Source organism: Microtus oregoni, unplaced genomic scaffold (genome assembly GCF_018167655.1).
Source record: "Microtus oregoni isolate MIOR12 unplaced genomic scaffold, Mior012 000004F_ref0000308, whole genome shotgun sequence".
Taxonomy (NCBI): Eukaryota; Metazoa; Chordata; class Mammalia; order Rodentia; family Cricetidae; genus Microtus; species Microtus oregoni.
In genome coordinates, this window is record NW_024543063.1 from 43,644,917 (window position 1) to 43,659,873 (window position 14,957).

Below are 14,957 nucleotides of genomic sequence, written 5' to 3' on the forward strand. Positions count from 1 at the left end.
GTGCACACTTAGCCATTAAGGTTATTCTCCAGCATAGATATCGTTTTTTAATTAAGTGATACTCCTGGCATTGGCATCTGTTTTCATAAAGCATTTAGTCATGACCCAGTAGATCCTTGAAGTCCTTGCACTATCTCAGACAATCTGGACAAAATTTAATTCTGCCTTTTTTTGCTTTTTTGTTTGTTTGTTTCTTTTGTTTGTTTTGTTTTGTTTCAGCATCTCTCACTCTGTAGCTGTGGCTGCCCTGAAACTAGCTCTGTAGAAAAGGCTGGTCTCAAACTTAAAAGGATCCTTCTGCCTCTGCTCCCAGAGCAGTCATTGCCTCAATGTAATAAGCTCCTAACACCAAACCCCTTGGTCTTCTTTGTGCTGTGCCCTTCTGAAGTAATAAGGGGGGCGGCGGGGCTGTGTCCCCAACACCCCAGTCGCCTGCCCAGCTAGCTTATGCTCCGAAATAACAACACACAAACTGTATTCTTTTAATCACTGCTTGGCCCATTCTCTTCTAGGCTAATTCTCACATATTAATTTAGCCCATTCCTAATCATCTGTGTGTAGCACCCCAAGGTGCGCTTACCGGGGAGATTCTAGCCTAGTCCATCCTGGGTCCGAGCTTCATCACGTGTGTCTGCCAGGGAGCAGGGCATGGCGTCTCTGCTGAGGCGTCTGCTCCGGAGAGCAGAGCTGTCGAGACTCTGAGCTCACTTCCTCTTCCTCCCAGCATTTTGTTCTGTTTACTCCTCCCACCTATCCTCTAACCAATAAAATGGGCCAGGGCAGTGCCTTTATTAGCCAATGACCTTCCTCCATCACCCTTCTCCATTGCCATGGCAGCTCGCTGCTGCTAAGGAGACCAAGGCCATAAGGCTGACCCCCTCGCACGTCAGCAGCCACTGTTTCCTCCCCACAAGCTGCCTCCCTACTGTTCACTAGTTCTATTACCATTGTTACTCACCTGTGGCCATTATGGAAGGTTGTTCAGCAACCCCACAGCCAGGTTAAAAATGCAATTTTTAATGAATGTCGTCTACTTGATGATGTGGACATCAGTTGTGAGTGACAGTTGAGTCTTTAGGCATTCTCAAGAATTCTTGACTTTAGATTCTACAAATACAGTTCTCCCCACCCTGTGCTGCCCCCTCATAATGTGTCCAGGGATGACCTTGAACTTCTGACCCTCCTGCTTCTACTTCCCAAGTGCTGGGATGACAGGCGTGGGCCACCATGCCCAGCTTGATGCCTAAACTTCTGTGCTTAGACATTCACATCTCCAGAAACTGCAGTGGAATTATCTGCAATACCAGCTCTCTAGCGAGGAGTGAAGCAAAATGAAGGAGGAGGGTGGGGCTATTTTTAAAAGAGAGCATGAGTGTGTATACACACACACACACATACACACACACATACACACACATATACACACACCACACACACATACACACACACACACATACACACACACGAACAGAACAGAGAAAATGGCACGAGAGGCTGATGGGTAGGAAGGAAACAGGGCAGAAAGGGCAGCTAGACCTCTTTGAATGTACTTTGCTTACTGTCCCATCGCTGGGCCACTGATGTTTTCTGTAAGTATTGTTGCGTTGAGTGTATCACTCTGAATCCAGCTTCAGCTAATGGAAAGTCTAAGAAGTGGAACTTTTTAGAGGTCCCTCAGCCACCAGTTACCCTCCCCTGTGACTGGGATTTGGTGATAAGTTGTCTCAGCTCCTTTCACCATGTGAGGCCGCTGCTGTCCCCCACTGTGAAGGATGCAGCCCTCACCAGATATTGGATGCCAGAGAGTGCAGATGCAAGCTGAGGAGGATTGTGGTCCCCTTTTAGCTTGAAATGTAGCCAGTGTTCAGTTTGCATGTGTGAGGGTGTGTGTGCATGTATGTATGTCTGTATGTAGAAAATGAGGCATTCCAGGATGTCCCTGTTGGTCTGAGAGTGTGGCTCAGGTGAAGTACATGTTGCCACTCCGGTAATTTCTGGACCCTGAGCTCTACTGACCCAAGTTACAAAACCAGAAAGGAAGATGTTTTCCTTGGCAGGTCTTTCATACAAAGAGTTTAATCCTCTGTTGCTCGCTTCTTGGCCAACTAGACCCAGTTTTAGGCATCTGGTAGTATACATCCAGATGTGGCGATGGTCAGAGTGAAGGGGCTACTTCAGAATCCCCACATTGCTATCTAATGGAAATGATTAGTAATCTGTGTTTGTTTTTTTCAAGCTTATCGTGTGTGTGTGTGTGTGTGTGTGTGTGTGTGTGTGATGACCATTTGTGAGCTGAGAGCCAAAGCCATAACCAACAGATATGCCCCAACCACACAGGTGCCTTTCCCCAGCCTGAGGAAGGCCCTAGGAGCAATGAGAAAAGCCCACAGAAACCCGAGACAAGAAGAGGAGCCCAGAAACAGACCTCAGGTAATGTGTTCCTTCTCTAAGTGTGTGATCCAGTCATCTTTAGGTGCCCGGAGCTGAGGGAAACCTGAATGAATTATCGTATTTAGAGCCAAGGAGGCACCTGCTTGAATCTGCATATCTGATTTCAATACTACAGTCTGTACGCCTTTTCTTTCTCTGTGGTGCAGGCGATCAAGCCCAGGGCTCTGTGCATAGCACTATACAACAGAGCCATGCCCCACCCTTGCCTTTCAGTGTGTGTGTGTGTGTGTGTGTGTGTGTGTGTGTGTGTACTAGAAATCTCCTTCTAGTGCTCTTCATCATAGTTTTTGTGATGAATGCCTATGTCTCACTCCGAGCTTTGGGTTAGACCACCTGGCCAGTTAGTTCTGGGGATCCCCATGCTCCCACCTCCTAGCACTGGGGTAACAGGCCTGCACAAGTGTGCACTGCCAGGCCCAGTTTTTCATGGGTTCTCAACTCTGAACCCAGATTCCCATGTTTTCCTAGCCAACATTTGACTCTTGATCCGTCTCCCCAGCCCTCAGCTTCTCAGGAGCTGGGATGGCAAGCAAGCCTCTCCACACCTGGCTGTTTTGTTTTCTCAGCACTCAGCATGCCTTTGAATGTCTCTTTACTCATTCTACAATGAGAAGCAAAGTATTTTTTTCTCACAAAAGTTCTATTACAAAATAATTTTTATTAGAATAAAGTAAACGCCTCTCTCTCTCTCTCTCAAAATTCTAATTGGGGAAGATGCATTTGCTTGAAAATATTTCAGTCTGTGTCCATGTTGAACAATTAGACTGAGCACCGGTCAGGGTAAAGATGAGGCTGGTTTACAGTGGTTCTAGTGATTGTTCTTGAGGCAGGGGATGACCTCACAAACACAAGTGAATGGACTCTCTTTCCAACAAAGAAATTTTTTTTTAAGTTTTTTGAGACAGAGTTTCTCTGTGTAGCCCTGGCTGTCCTGGAACTCACTCTGTAGACCAGGCTGGCCTTGAACTCAGAGATCCACCTGCCTCTGCCTCCCAAGTGCTGGGATTAAAGGCATGTGCCACTACCACCCGGCCTTCACAACTTTTAAACCAATATTTTATTGCTGAGAATTTCATACAGTGTATTTTGGTCATATTCATTCTCTCCCTCCAGCTCCTCCTAGATCAACTCCCGCCTCCCTGTGCACCCTCAACTTCATTCCTCTTGTTTTGCTTTCTATTAGCCACCAAGTTCAGTTTCTGCTGCCCACGTACACCTGGGGGTACATACACTGGAGCTTGGCTGACTTACTAAGGGCCACACTTGCCACACTCTTAAAGAAAACTGGCCCTGGGGGATGACTCTGCCCCCCCCCCCAGGTCATCCACTAGCCGTCATTGCTGAGTTAAAGGGAAGGGCTTCAGACTCTCTCCACCTCCATTCTAGAATGTTGATTGGCTTGGTCTTGGGCAGGTCTTGTGCTGGCAGCCACAGCTCACGAGTGCAGCTGTCCTGTCACATCCAGAAGACGCTGTGTCACTGGGTTATCCCTGTTCCCTGGTTCTTACAATCTTTCTGCACCCTTTTTCAAGACCAGACCTGATTCTTGCTGGGCTGTGATATGGATGCTCCATTTGTGATTGAGCACACCGCGGCACTTGTTCTCTGCAGCTTAACCTGCTGGGAGCGTCCTCATTAACCACCATCCACAGCGTAAAGAAACCTCTCTGATGAGATCCTTTTTTGTGTGCATATGAGAGTTTTGCCTGCTTGTATGTCTATGCACAACGTGCAAGTCTGGTGCCCATGGAAGGTGTTGGAGCCCTTGAGACCAGAGTAGTAGACAGTTGTGAGCTGCCATGGGCTGCTGGAAATCAAACCCAAGTCCTCTGGAAGAGCAGCCAGTGCTCTTAACCACTGAGCCATGATGCTCCCTTAATAAACCTTTAAAAAACAAATTCTGAACTAATCCCATGAGAGGCTTCAGTCAGACTGCAGGCAGGGAGCCCCTTTCCCTCTTCCTATGCCTTAACATTCTCTGACTTTTATCCCCATTTTACTGCCGAGATGCTAATCCAGGAAAGCAAGGGAAGAGAGCTTGTGTTTACTCAATAATAAGTTAGGAAAAAACACTGAAGACAGTATCTTTTTAGTTCACAAATTGTCTGCAACGGGCAAATCTCACTCCCAGCCTTACTGGGTTATAATCGCCTAGGAGATCGGTGGTGGACAGCTCTGAGTCTGTCACTGTGTTCCCAGAGAGTGTGAAGAGGGCAGACAAGATCCACCTAGATTGTGGGGTGACACTGTCCCACGGGTGTGGGGTTTCTCCTCTGGAGAAAGCTGAGAAGTTCTGACCTTCTCCCCTCTGGTTTCTTCATGATGTGGACTTCTGGATCAGATCCGCCACGCCCGCATTGCAGCGATGAGTCCAAAGAAACATCCTCCCTCTTAAGTTTGTGTCCGCCATTCTGTCATAGTGAGAGAGGTAACAAGACTCACGGTGGGCCCTACAACTCCCTCTGGAGCCATAAACTACTCCTGACCACTAACTAGCTGCCTGGGCTGGCTGGTTTTGGGTGTCACCTTGACAAAAGCGACAGTCATCAGAGGAAGGAGCCTCAGATGAGGAAATGCCACCATGAGATCCAGCTGTAAGGCATTTTCTCAATTAGTGATCATTGGGAGAAGGCCCAGCCCATGGTGGGTGGTGCCATGGGAAGGTGGGCTGAGCAAGCCATGGGAAGCAAGCCAGTAAGCAGCTCCCTTCCGTGGCCTCTGCATCTGCTCCTGCTTCCAGATCCTTCCTTGTCTGAGTTCCTGTCCTGGCTTCCTTCAGTGATGAACAGCAATGTTGAAGTGTAAAACCATTTCCTCCCCTACTTGCCTTTTGGATATAGTGTTTGATCACAGCAATAGAAACACTGAGAACCTGCCTAAGAGAATTTGATTGAAATAACACACAAAGGGCCAGGTTGTGGTGGCACACGCCTTTAATCCCAGCACTTGGGAGGCAGAGGCAGGAGGATCTCTGTGAGTTCGAGGCCAGCCTGGTCTACAAGAGCTAGTTCCAGGATAGGCTTCAAAGCTACAGAGAAACCTTGTCTCGAAAACAAACAAACAAACAAACAAAAAAAAAAGATGGGCTGGAGAGAAGTTCAGAGCATTGACTGTTCTTCCAGAGGTCCTGAGTTCAATTCCCAGTAACCACATGGTGGCTCACAACCATCTGTAATGAGATCTGGTGCCCTCTTCTGGCCTGTAGGCATACATGCAGGAAGAATACTCTATACATAATAAATAAATAAATCTTAAAAAAAAAAGAAAAAAAAGAAAAGAAATAACACAAAGGTTTTTACAAAATTAGGAGTCTGAGCTGCTCTGACCCCGGTCTCTCACTGCCATCCCCTCACTGGCTCTGCAGATGGTCTAGACTACCAACACCCCCAAGCTCTGAGTCACTTGATGCTTCAGGTGATGGCTGTCTTGATGGAGAATGTGGGAGCAGAAAGCAGTAACGAGTGGTCTGGGGACTTAGTTCAGTTATGGCGTCATTGTCCAGCATGCAGGAGGCCTTAGGTTCGACCCCAGCCTCTGATGCGAAGTGCAGATAAGCAAGCAATAATGGCAGCTGGATAAAACTTTAAAAATTACCGTTTTCCGACTGATTTCAAGTTAATCATATACAGTTTTGCCTTCTTGTTTCTCTAGAAGAAACCTACTCGTCAACCCCATGTGACCAGCAGCGTGTTTCTTCTGATCAGGTACGTGGTGTATGTGGTTCACAGACACACGTGAGGTGTTAATCTTTCCTGTCAGTGGGGTCTGCTGAGAGTGGGCCGGGCACAATTCTAGAAAGGAAAGCACAGGGAAGAAGCTATTGGGTAATCTGAAGAAAGTTCTAGCAACTGGTCTTTGTGCTTTCGTGAAGATATGATGACCCCCTCGTTGCTGCTGTTTGTTTGCCCTCTGATTCATTCAGAGAACTTGGGGCAGTTTCTAGAAACTCACGCAGTACAAAAAAGATATGCAAGTCGGAGAGGGAGAGGAGTCAGAGGGAAGGGAAGGATTCCCAGCCTCCTCCTCGTCATGGTCTGCCTGGTGACCTTTAAGGGCCTATCTAAATTGCTTTGTTTCTTTGACACCATGTTAACTGGAAGAGTTTCTAGCAACGTAAAAAGATGAAGGTGAAATAAAATTCCCGTCTTGGCATTTCCCAACCTGACATCCCTTGAAATGCTGCCAGGAGGGGGTCACCGACGTCTGAATTGCTACGTTGGGCCCCTCAGTTCTCCAGTTTCTTTGCCCCTTCCTTCTTCGTCTGATCTCCGCACAGTACTCAGAGGGATCCTGATTGGTGGCACCGGACACGCCCCTCATCCCCCACTGCTCAATCCACCCCATCCCCCACCCACTTTCTTTACTTGCCTCCTGCTTCCTCCTCAAAAGCACTAGCAGGCTTTGGCCCCCTCAGATGTCCTCAGACATGTTGGCAGAGCCCATGTCTCTTCCCTGCCCTCACTCTCACCTCTGACTTCCGGTCTGAAGCACAGTGTTCACCCCCCATCTGCGTTCCTAGAGGTCTCCTTCACACACACGTCTTCAGTACCTGATGCAATTGTCTCTCAGTTTCCACTCCATGGAGGCCCTAAGAGGCCAGACACTAGGCTCATTTTGTTCTGTGCCCTGAGTCCTCTAGGACACATCCTAGCATGTAGTAAGTGTTTAATAATTTATTGAATGATGGGCAGTAAACCCATTGTCCTTAATGTACAGTGTGGGCCATGTTCGACAGCAGTGTCCTATAGGACATGGGAGGCTCAGTGTGCAGACAGAATACCGCCCCAATGATGTTGTACTTGGTATAACATGATTCAGCCTCTTCCTTGACATGTTTTTATCTTCTAGTCTAAGCCACTATGCTTTTCCTTGGAAATTCCAAAAGCCATGCCATGGATGATAAGCATGGCTCCAAACAGAAGCTCACAGGTGACATCAGCCACACCTGCACCCAGCAGCCCACCACAGGTGACACCTGCCACACCTGCACCCAGCAGCCCACCACAGGTGACATCAGCCACACCTGCATCCAGCAGCCCACCACAGGTGACAACAGCCACACCTGCATCCAGTAGCCCACCACAGGTGACAACAGCCACACCTGCATCCAGTAGCCCACCACAGGTGACAACAGCCACACCTGCACCCAGCAGCTCACCACAGGTGACAACAGCCACACCTGCATCCAGCAGCCCACCACAGGTGACAACAGCCACACCTGCATCCAGCAGCCCACCACAGGTGACAACAGCCACACCTGCATCCAGTAGCCCACCACAGGTGACATCAGCCACACCTGCATCCAGTAGCCCACCACAGGTGACATCAGCCATACCTACATCCAGCAGCCCACCACAGATGACATCAGCCACACCTACATCCAGCAGCCCACCACAGGTAACACCTGCCACACCTACATCCAGTAGCCCACCACAGGTGACAACAGCCACACCTGCATCCAGTAGCCCACCACAGGTGACATCAGCCACACCTGCACCCAGCAGCCCACCACAGGTGACATCAGTCACACCTGCACCCAGCAGCTCACCACAGGTGACATCAGCCACACCTGCACCCAGCAGCCCACCACAGGTGACATCAGCCACACCTGCATCCAGCAGCCCACCACAGGTGACATCAGTCACACCTGCACCCAGCAGCTCACCACAGGTGACAACAGCCACACCTGCATCCAGCAGCCCACCACAGGTGACAACAGCCACACCTGCATCCAGCAGCCCACCACAGGTGACAACAGCCACACCTGCATCCAGTAGCCCACCACAGGTGACAACAGCCACATCTGCATCCAGTAGCCCACCACAGATGACATCAGCCACACCTACATCCAGCAGCCCACCACAGGTAACACCTGCCACACCTACATCCAGTAGCCCACCACAGGTGACACCTGCCACACCTACATCCAGTAGCCCACCACAGGTGACAACAGCCACACCTGTACCCAGTAGCTCTCCACGTGTGACACCAGCCACACCTGTGTCCAGCAGCCCACCACAGGTAACACCTGCCACACCCATATCAAACAGGTCACCATGGCCTGTCGTGACAGAGGTCACCAGGCCGGAATCCACTATTCCTGCTGGAAGATCTTTGGCAGACATCACTTCAAGCCCAAAGGAAGATTCTCACTCAGAAGTTCTCTCCTCTCACCCTCAAACATCATTTCCGAGTACAGCCTATTGGGTAAGTCTGGAAAACAGAAGGCAACTGGGTAGCTTCATGATCCTGGAAGGCACTTGCAGGCCTGGGGATGTAGCTCAGTGGCAAAACATTGGCCTAGCATGAAAAGAGCCCATGTGCCCTTCTCTTATGTCATCTCCAGAGTCATGATTTTTAATTGCGTTTTTAATGGCCACCCTGTTACCTCCCAGGAGAACTGTATACTAAAAGCAAAAATGAAACAAGTCTAACCAGCGGGTTAAGTGTCCATTGCCCATTGCAGCACTTGAGGGCTCATTCCTCTGTAGGACTCACATATCCACAGTGTGTGTGTGTGTGTGTGTGTGCGCGCGCGCGTGCGCATGCATGCACACGCAACCGTGTGAAGAACTTCTGCTAGCCACCTGCTGTATCAGAGGTGCTAGGGAAAGGGTAAAGCCACTGAGACAAGGTGACTGACAAGGATTCCATTCCCCACATTTGCATTTAAAATGTCCGGCCCGGTTTACACGCAGCCTGACACTTTACTGCTAAAACGTCCCTCTTGCTCTGACCTGCTTCACGTGGTGTTGGCAGCTAGATGCTCCCTCTTCTCCCAGCACTGTCTCCCACTGGGGAAGGACCAGCCTGCGAGAGCTTAAACCAAAAACGGGGTTTGGTTCCTTCCCTTAAACAAAGAGAAGCCAGAAATGTAGACCGAATATCCAGAAGTGTTTACAGATAAATTACCAGAACTATTAAGAGAATTTAGCAAGATTGCCCAAGTCCAGATATGTGTTAAAACTAAGTGTTCATCAGTGGAGAAAATTAAATACAGCCAAGTGAGGAAACAGATCCCTGTAATTCCAGTGCTCAGGAGGCTGAGACTGGAGGATTGCAGAATTAAGTTCAGCCTGGCCTACATGAATGTTAAGGTGTACCATGCGGCCCATCTGGGTTCTAAAATACCACATGAGGTTTGTGTCCCCACAGCTGCCGGTAGCTAGGATAGCATCCAGGAAGCCTAACCTCACTGGGCCCTGGGGTGGCAGCTACAGTTCACCCATACATACCTTCATCCGTTCCTGTTGGTACCTCAGTTGTCAAAGCCATGATACAGTTCTAAAAGCAACCTCTCCCACAAAGTCAGGTGTGGCCTATTAATGTGCCCCACGAGGATGGTGTGCTGGCCGGTCTTGTGTCAACTCGACACAAGCTAGAGTCATCTGAAAGGAGAGAACCTCAATTGAGAAAATGCCTCCATAAGATCCGTTGTAAAGCATTTTCTGAGTTAGTGACTGATGAAGGAGGCCCTAGCCCACTGTGAGTGGGGCCGCCCATGGGCTGGTGGTCCTGGGTTCTATAAGAAAACAGGCAGAGGAAGCCATGGGAGCAAGCCAGTGAGCAGCACCCCTCCACAGCCTCTGCATCAGCTCCTGCCTCCACACTCCTGCCCTGTTGGAGTTCTGATCCTCCCTACTTAACCCAGCGTCTACAGAGCGCAGTAGGGCCTTGGTAAGCGTCTCTTGACAATGTGTGTGATAAGTGGAGTGTACTTCAGAACCGAAACAAGCAGTTGGGTTTACATGGAAATCGGTAGCATTTGGACTTCAAGCACAGCTTTGTAAGCTAGGGCCTTGCTCTGTTTGCTCCGTTTGTCCAGGGAAACGTTCGGTACCTCACCTCCTGCTAAAACAGTATTCTGAAGGTTTCCCCCTTTGGAACATGAATTCTTTCCCAGGGTGGAAGCTTGAACTTGGGACCTTGTTCTTGCTAGAAAAGCTCTCTATGAACTCTTTCCTGTGATCTCACCAGCAACCTCTTCTGCCTTTATATTCATTCTATAAAATTCTTATTCATCTTCTTTCATGTATGAAGGAAGTGAAAATCAATTCCACCCCACTTGCTTCTGAAACTAACAGCCCTTTTGGAGCCTGTGATTCATGGAATTTAGAAGGTCAGCTTTGTAGGAGGTCAGCTTTGTTGTGGCCATTAACTTAGTATACTAAACTCCAAATGCATGATAAATCTGTATTAAGTAATTTTAACAAAATATTATCTTTTTTTTTTTTTTTTTTGGTTTTTCAAGACAGGGTTTCTCTGTGTAACTTTGGAGCCTGACCTGGAACTCACTCGTAGATCAGGCTGACCTTGAACTCACAGAGTTCCGCCTTCCTCTGCCTCCTGAATGCTGGGATTAAAGTTGTGCACCACCACTGCCCAGCACAAAATATTATCTTTCAATTTTTTACATTTATTTAGTTGTGTATATGGAACTGGGGATGTTCACACGCTACATTACTCACATGGAGGTCAGAGAACAACTTGGAGGAATCAGTCTGTCCATCCACCATGTGGGTTCCAGGGATCAAACAGGAGTCCTTCAGTCTTAGCGATAAGTGCCATTGCCTACTGAGCATCTCTCCAGCCTGACAAAGTCTTTTCTTCCCAATAGGTCACAGATCAGACAGCAGAGAAGTTGGTCCCAGAAATACCTGCTTTTCAAGCACACAGTGAACTCCAGAAAGCTTATGACATCCTCCAGAGAGTGAGAAACTCCCCTCCGACATCTCCTACACCAGCTCAGGTATTCACAAACGGGGAGGCAGCAGGAAGGGAAGGAAGGAGGTGGATACTGTGCCATCTGCAGAACTGGGCGTCACAAAAGTACTTGGTGGAGACGGAGCTGATTATCAGCAAATACAATTGCGCCGTGAAGTCTGAAATGAATGCATTGACTAGCGATGGTATTCTCAGAGTACTGATTGGGGTACTTCATTTTAATTCGTTTGTTAGGAGAAATCATGCAGCTGAGATAGATCTACCGCTTGCCGTAGATACAATGGAATGGTCTTGGGACAGGCAGCACAATCAGAATGCTCCCGACCTTGCAGTTTTCTGCATCACTTCCTCATAATTGGTCAGGCTGCTTCTTATGCATAAAAAGGTGGAAGCATAAGAAACTCAACTTTCTCTTTTCTTTGTTTTTTTACACTTGTAAATACATGACAAGCGTTTTGGTTGTTTGGTTGTTTGGTTTAGTTCTTTGGTTTGTTTGTTTTTACTTTTTCGATTTTGAAATAGGGTCTCAGGTATCCCAGGTTTGTCTCAAACCTGATGTGTAGCCTAAGATAGCCTTAAACTGTTGATCCTCCTGCCTCTACCACCCCAGTTCCCATATAACAGAGATGCACCCCCACCCAGTTTATGAGGTGCTGAGGCTCAAGCCTAGGGCTTCACGTGTTCTTAAAAAACACTTTACCAAGTGAGCCACATCACTGTTCTGTCTGAATTTTTCAATTACAGAAGCAATACATTCTTTGGAAGAAAATGAAAACAGAGCAAAGGCAATCATGAGGAAACAACCCCCAGACACCCATTTGCCCTTGCAAATCTCTTTAGCAAGATGTGACCATTGTTCCCTTTGCCCTCAATATATATGATGCTTCCTAAGTCACAAGCAGATATGAACCCTTCCCCTTTATTCCTTCTCAGAATAGCTTTTTGTCTTCATCCATCTTGTTTGCTCTTCACCTTGATTCATTGATCTTGGTATTAGAGGCTTTTATTACTTTTTTAAAGTGTTTTTTATTGATTTTTATTGAGCCCTACATTTTTCTCTGCTCCTCTCCCTACCCCTCCCTTCCCCTTTAACCCTCCCCCAAGATCCCCATGCTCCCAATTTACTTAGAAGATCTTGTCTTTTTCTACTTCCCATGTAGATTAGATCTATGTATGTCTCTCTTAGGGTCCTCACTGATGTCTAGGTTCTCTGGGATTGTGGTTTGTAGGCTGGCTTTCTTTGCTTTATGTTTAAAAACCACCTATGAGTGAGTACATGTGATAATTGTCTTTCTGGGTCTGGGTTACCTCAGCCAAAATGATGTTTTCTAGCTCCATTTATTTTCCTGCAAAATTCAAGCTGTTGTTATTTTTTTCTACTGTGTAGTACTCCATTGTGTAAATGTACCACATTTTCCTTATCCATTCTTCAGTTGAGGGGCATTTAGGTTGTTTCCAGGTTCTGGCTATGACAAACAATGCTGCTATGAACATAGTTGAGCACATGTCCTTGTGGCACAATTGAGCATCCTTTGGATATATACCCAAAAGTGGTATTACTGGGTCTTAAGGAAGGTTGTTTCCTAATTTTCTGAGAAATCGCCACACTGATATCCAGAGGGGCTGTATCAGTTTGCACTCCCACAAGCAATGCAGGAGTGTTCCCTTTACCCCACAACCTCTCCAGCATAAGTTGTCATCCGTGTTTTTGATCTTGGCCATTCTTACAGGTGTAAAATAGAATCTCAGAGTTGTTTTGATTTGCATTTCTCTGATGACTAAGGATGCTGAGCATTTCCTTAAGTGTCTTTCAGCCACTTTAGATTCCTCTGTGGGGAGTTCTCTGTTTAGGTCTGTACTCCATTTTTTATTGGATTATTTGTTCTTTTGATGACCAATTTCTTGAGTTCTTTGTATATTTTGGAGATCAGACCTCTATCTGATGTGGGGTTAGTGAAGATCTTTTCCCATTCTGTAGGCTGCCATTTTGTCTTGTTGACCATGTCCTTTGCTTTACAGAAACTTTTTAGTTTCAGGATGTCCCATTTATTGATTGTTTCTCTCAGTGTCTGTGCTGTTGGGGTTATATTTAGGAAGTGGTCTCCAGTGCCAATGCGTTCAAGTGTATTTTCCACTTTCTCTTCTATAAGGTTCATTGTGGCTGGCTTTATGCTGAGGTCTTTGATCCATTTGGACTTGAGTTTTATGCATGGTGATAGATATGGGTCTATTTTCATTCTTCTACATGTTAATATCCAGTTATGCCAGCACCATTTGTTAAATATGCTTTCTTTTTTTCCATTTGATATTTTTTGCTTCTTTGTCAAAAATCAGGTGTTCAAAGGTGTGTGGATTAATATCTGGGTCTTCAATTCGGATCCATTGGTCCTCCTGTCTGTTCTTATGCCAATATCAGGCCGTTTTCTGTACTGTAGCTCTGTAGTAGGGCTTTTATTATTAAGAGTAACTATTGTAGTTGATTGGTTTTCACTCTTTGGCTCTTTGCTCTTTGGTGGCCCACCACCTAGCTCCCACACAGACGAATTTTTTCTTACTTATGAATGCCCGGCCTTTGCTTTGCTTGTTTCTAGCCAGTTTTTCTTACGTTATCCCATCTATCTTTTGTCTCCGGGCTTTTATCTTTCTCTATCTTTACTTCTTACTCCATGACTGGCTATGTTGCTGAGTGGCTGGCCCCTGATGTCCTCTCTCCTTCTTTTCTTGCTTCCCTATCTCTCTCCCAGATTTCTCCTTCTATTTGTCCTCTCTACCTGCAAGCCCCACCTATCCTTCCTCCTGCCTTGCTATTGGCTGTTCAGCATTTTATTAGACTATTAGGTGTATTAGACAGGCAAAGTAACACAGCTTCACAGAGTTAAATAAAGACAACATAAAAGAATGCAACCCATCTTTGCATCATTAAACAAATACTCCACAGCATAAACAAAGGTAATGCATCTTAAAATAATATTCCACAGCAAACTGTTGTTAACCATACTTCAAATATTTTGTGCCAGTGTCTTATTTTTAAATTTTGGAATGTGTTTGATTTTTTGTTTGTTTCTTTGTTTGCTTGTTTTGAGACAGGGTTTCTCTGTATAGTCCTGGCTGTCCTGGAACTCACTCTGTAGATCAGGCTGGCCTCAAACTCACAGAGATCCACTTGCCTCTGCCTCCTGAGTGCTGGGATTAAAGATGTGCTCCACCACTGCCCAACTGGTGCCTTTGATTTTTACAGACGCTTTTAATAAATATAACTTTGAAAGGAAATAGCATCTCAAAGTAAAAATAATAGCACCTGTGTGGGTATCCAGTAACCATCCAGTCAAACTTGCCTAGCATTTCCTTTTGGTAGTTAGTTGACTGGTCTTACTATGCCACCTGAGCTGGCTTTAAACTTACTTTCAATCCCCCTGTCTCTGCCTCCTGGGTGCTAGGATTAATAGCATGCATGACCGCATTTGGCAGGCTAGTCTTTCTTACTCTTGCATAAAAGAGAAATGGTGTTTTCTCTTGTGTTTAGAACTGTTTTTTAGGTATCTGGAAACTTGATACGGCTGTCCGTGCCTTCACACAGAGCCCTCCTACTCAGCATTTGGCCAGGCATTGCTCTTTTCCCAAGCACGCCTCTTTTAGTTGATTCTGTTCACTTAAACAGCTTGTCTACTTAACGCTCCAAGTTCCTTAGGATAACATTTTTTTTTATTTATTTTTTATTTTTTTTTTTTTTTATTTTTTTTTTTTTTGATTTTTCAAGACAGGGTTTCTCCGTAGCTTTTGGT

At 46.5% G+C, this 14,957-nt stretch overlaps 1 protein-coding gene across 1 annotated transcript in view; it reads left to right on the plus strand.

The window, feature by feature from the left end:
* Pkd1l3 (polycystin 1 like 3, transient receptor potential channel interacting) overlaps nucleotides 1–14,957 on the plus strand; it is a 54,634-nt gene that overhangs the window by 2,956 nt on the left and 36,721 nt on the right. Inside the window, exons 3-5 of the mRNA XM_041650528.1 lie at nucleotides 6,103–6,155; nucleotides 7,300–8,658; nucleotides 11,069–11,200. Of these exons, the coding sequence (XP_041506462.1) occupies nucleotides 6,103–6,155; nucleotides 7,300–8,658; nucleotides 11,069–11,200 (1,544 nt within the window). The remainder of the gene's footprint in view (nucleotides 1–6,102; nucleotides 6,156–7,299; nucleotides 8,659–11,068; nucleotides 11,201–14,957) is intronic.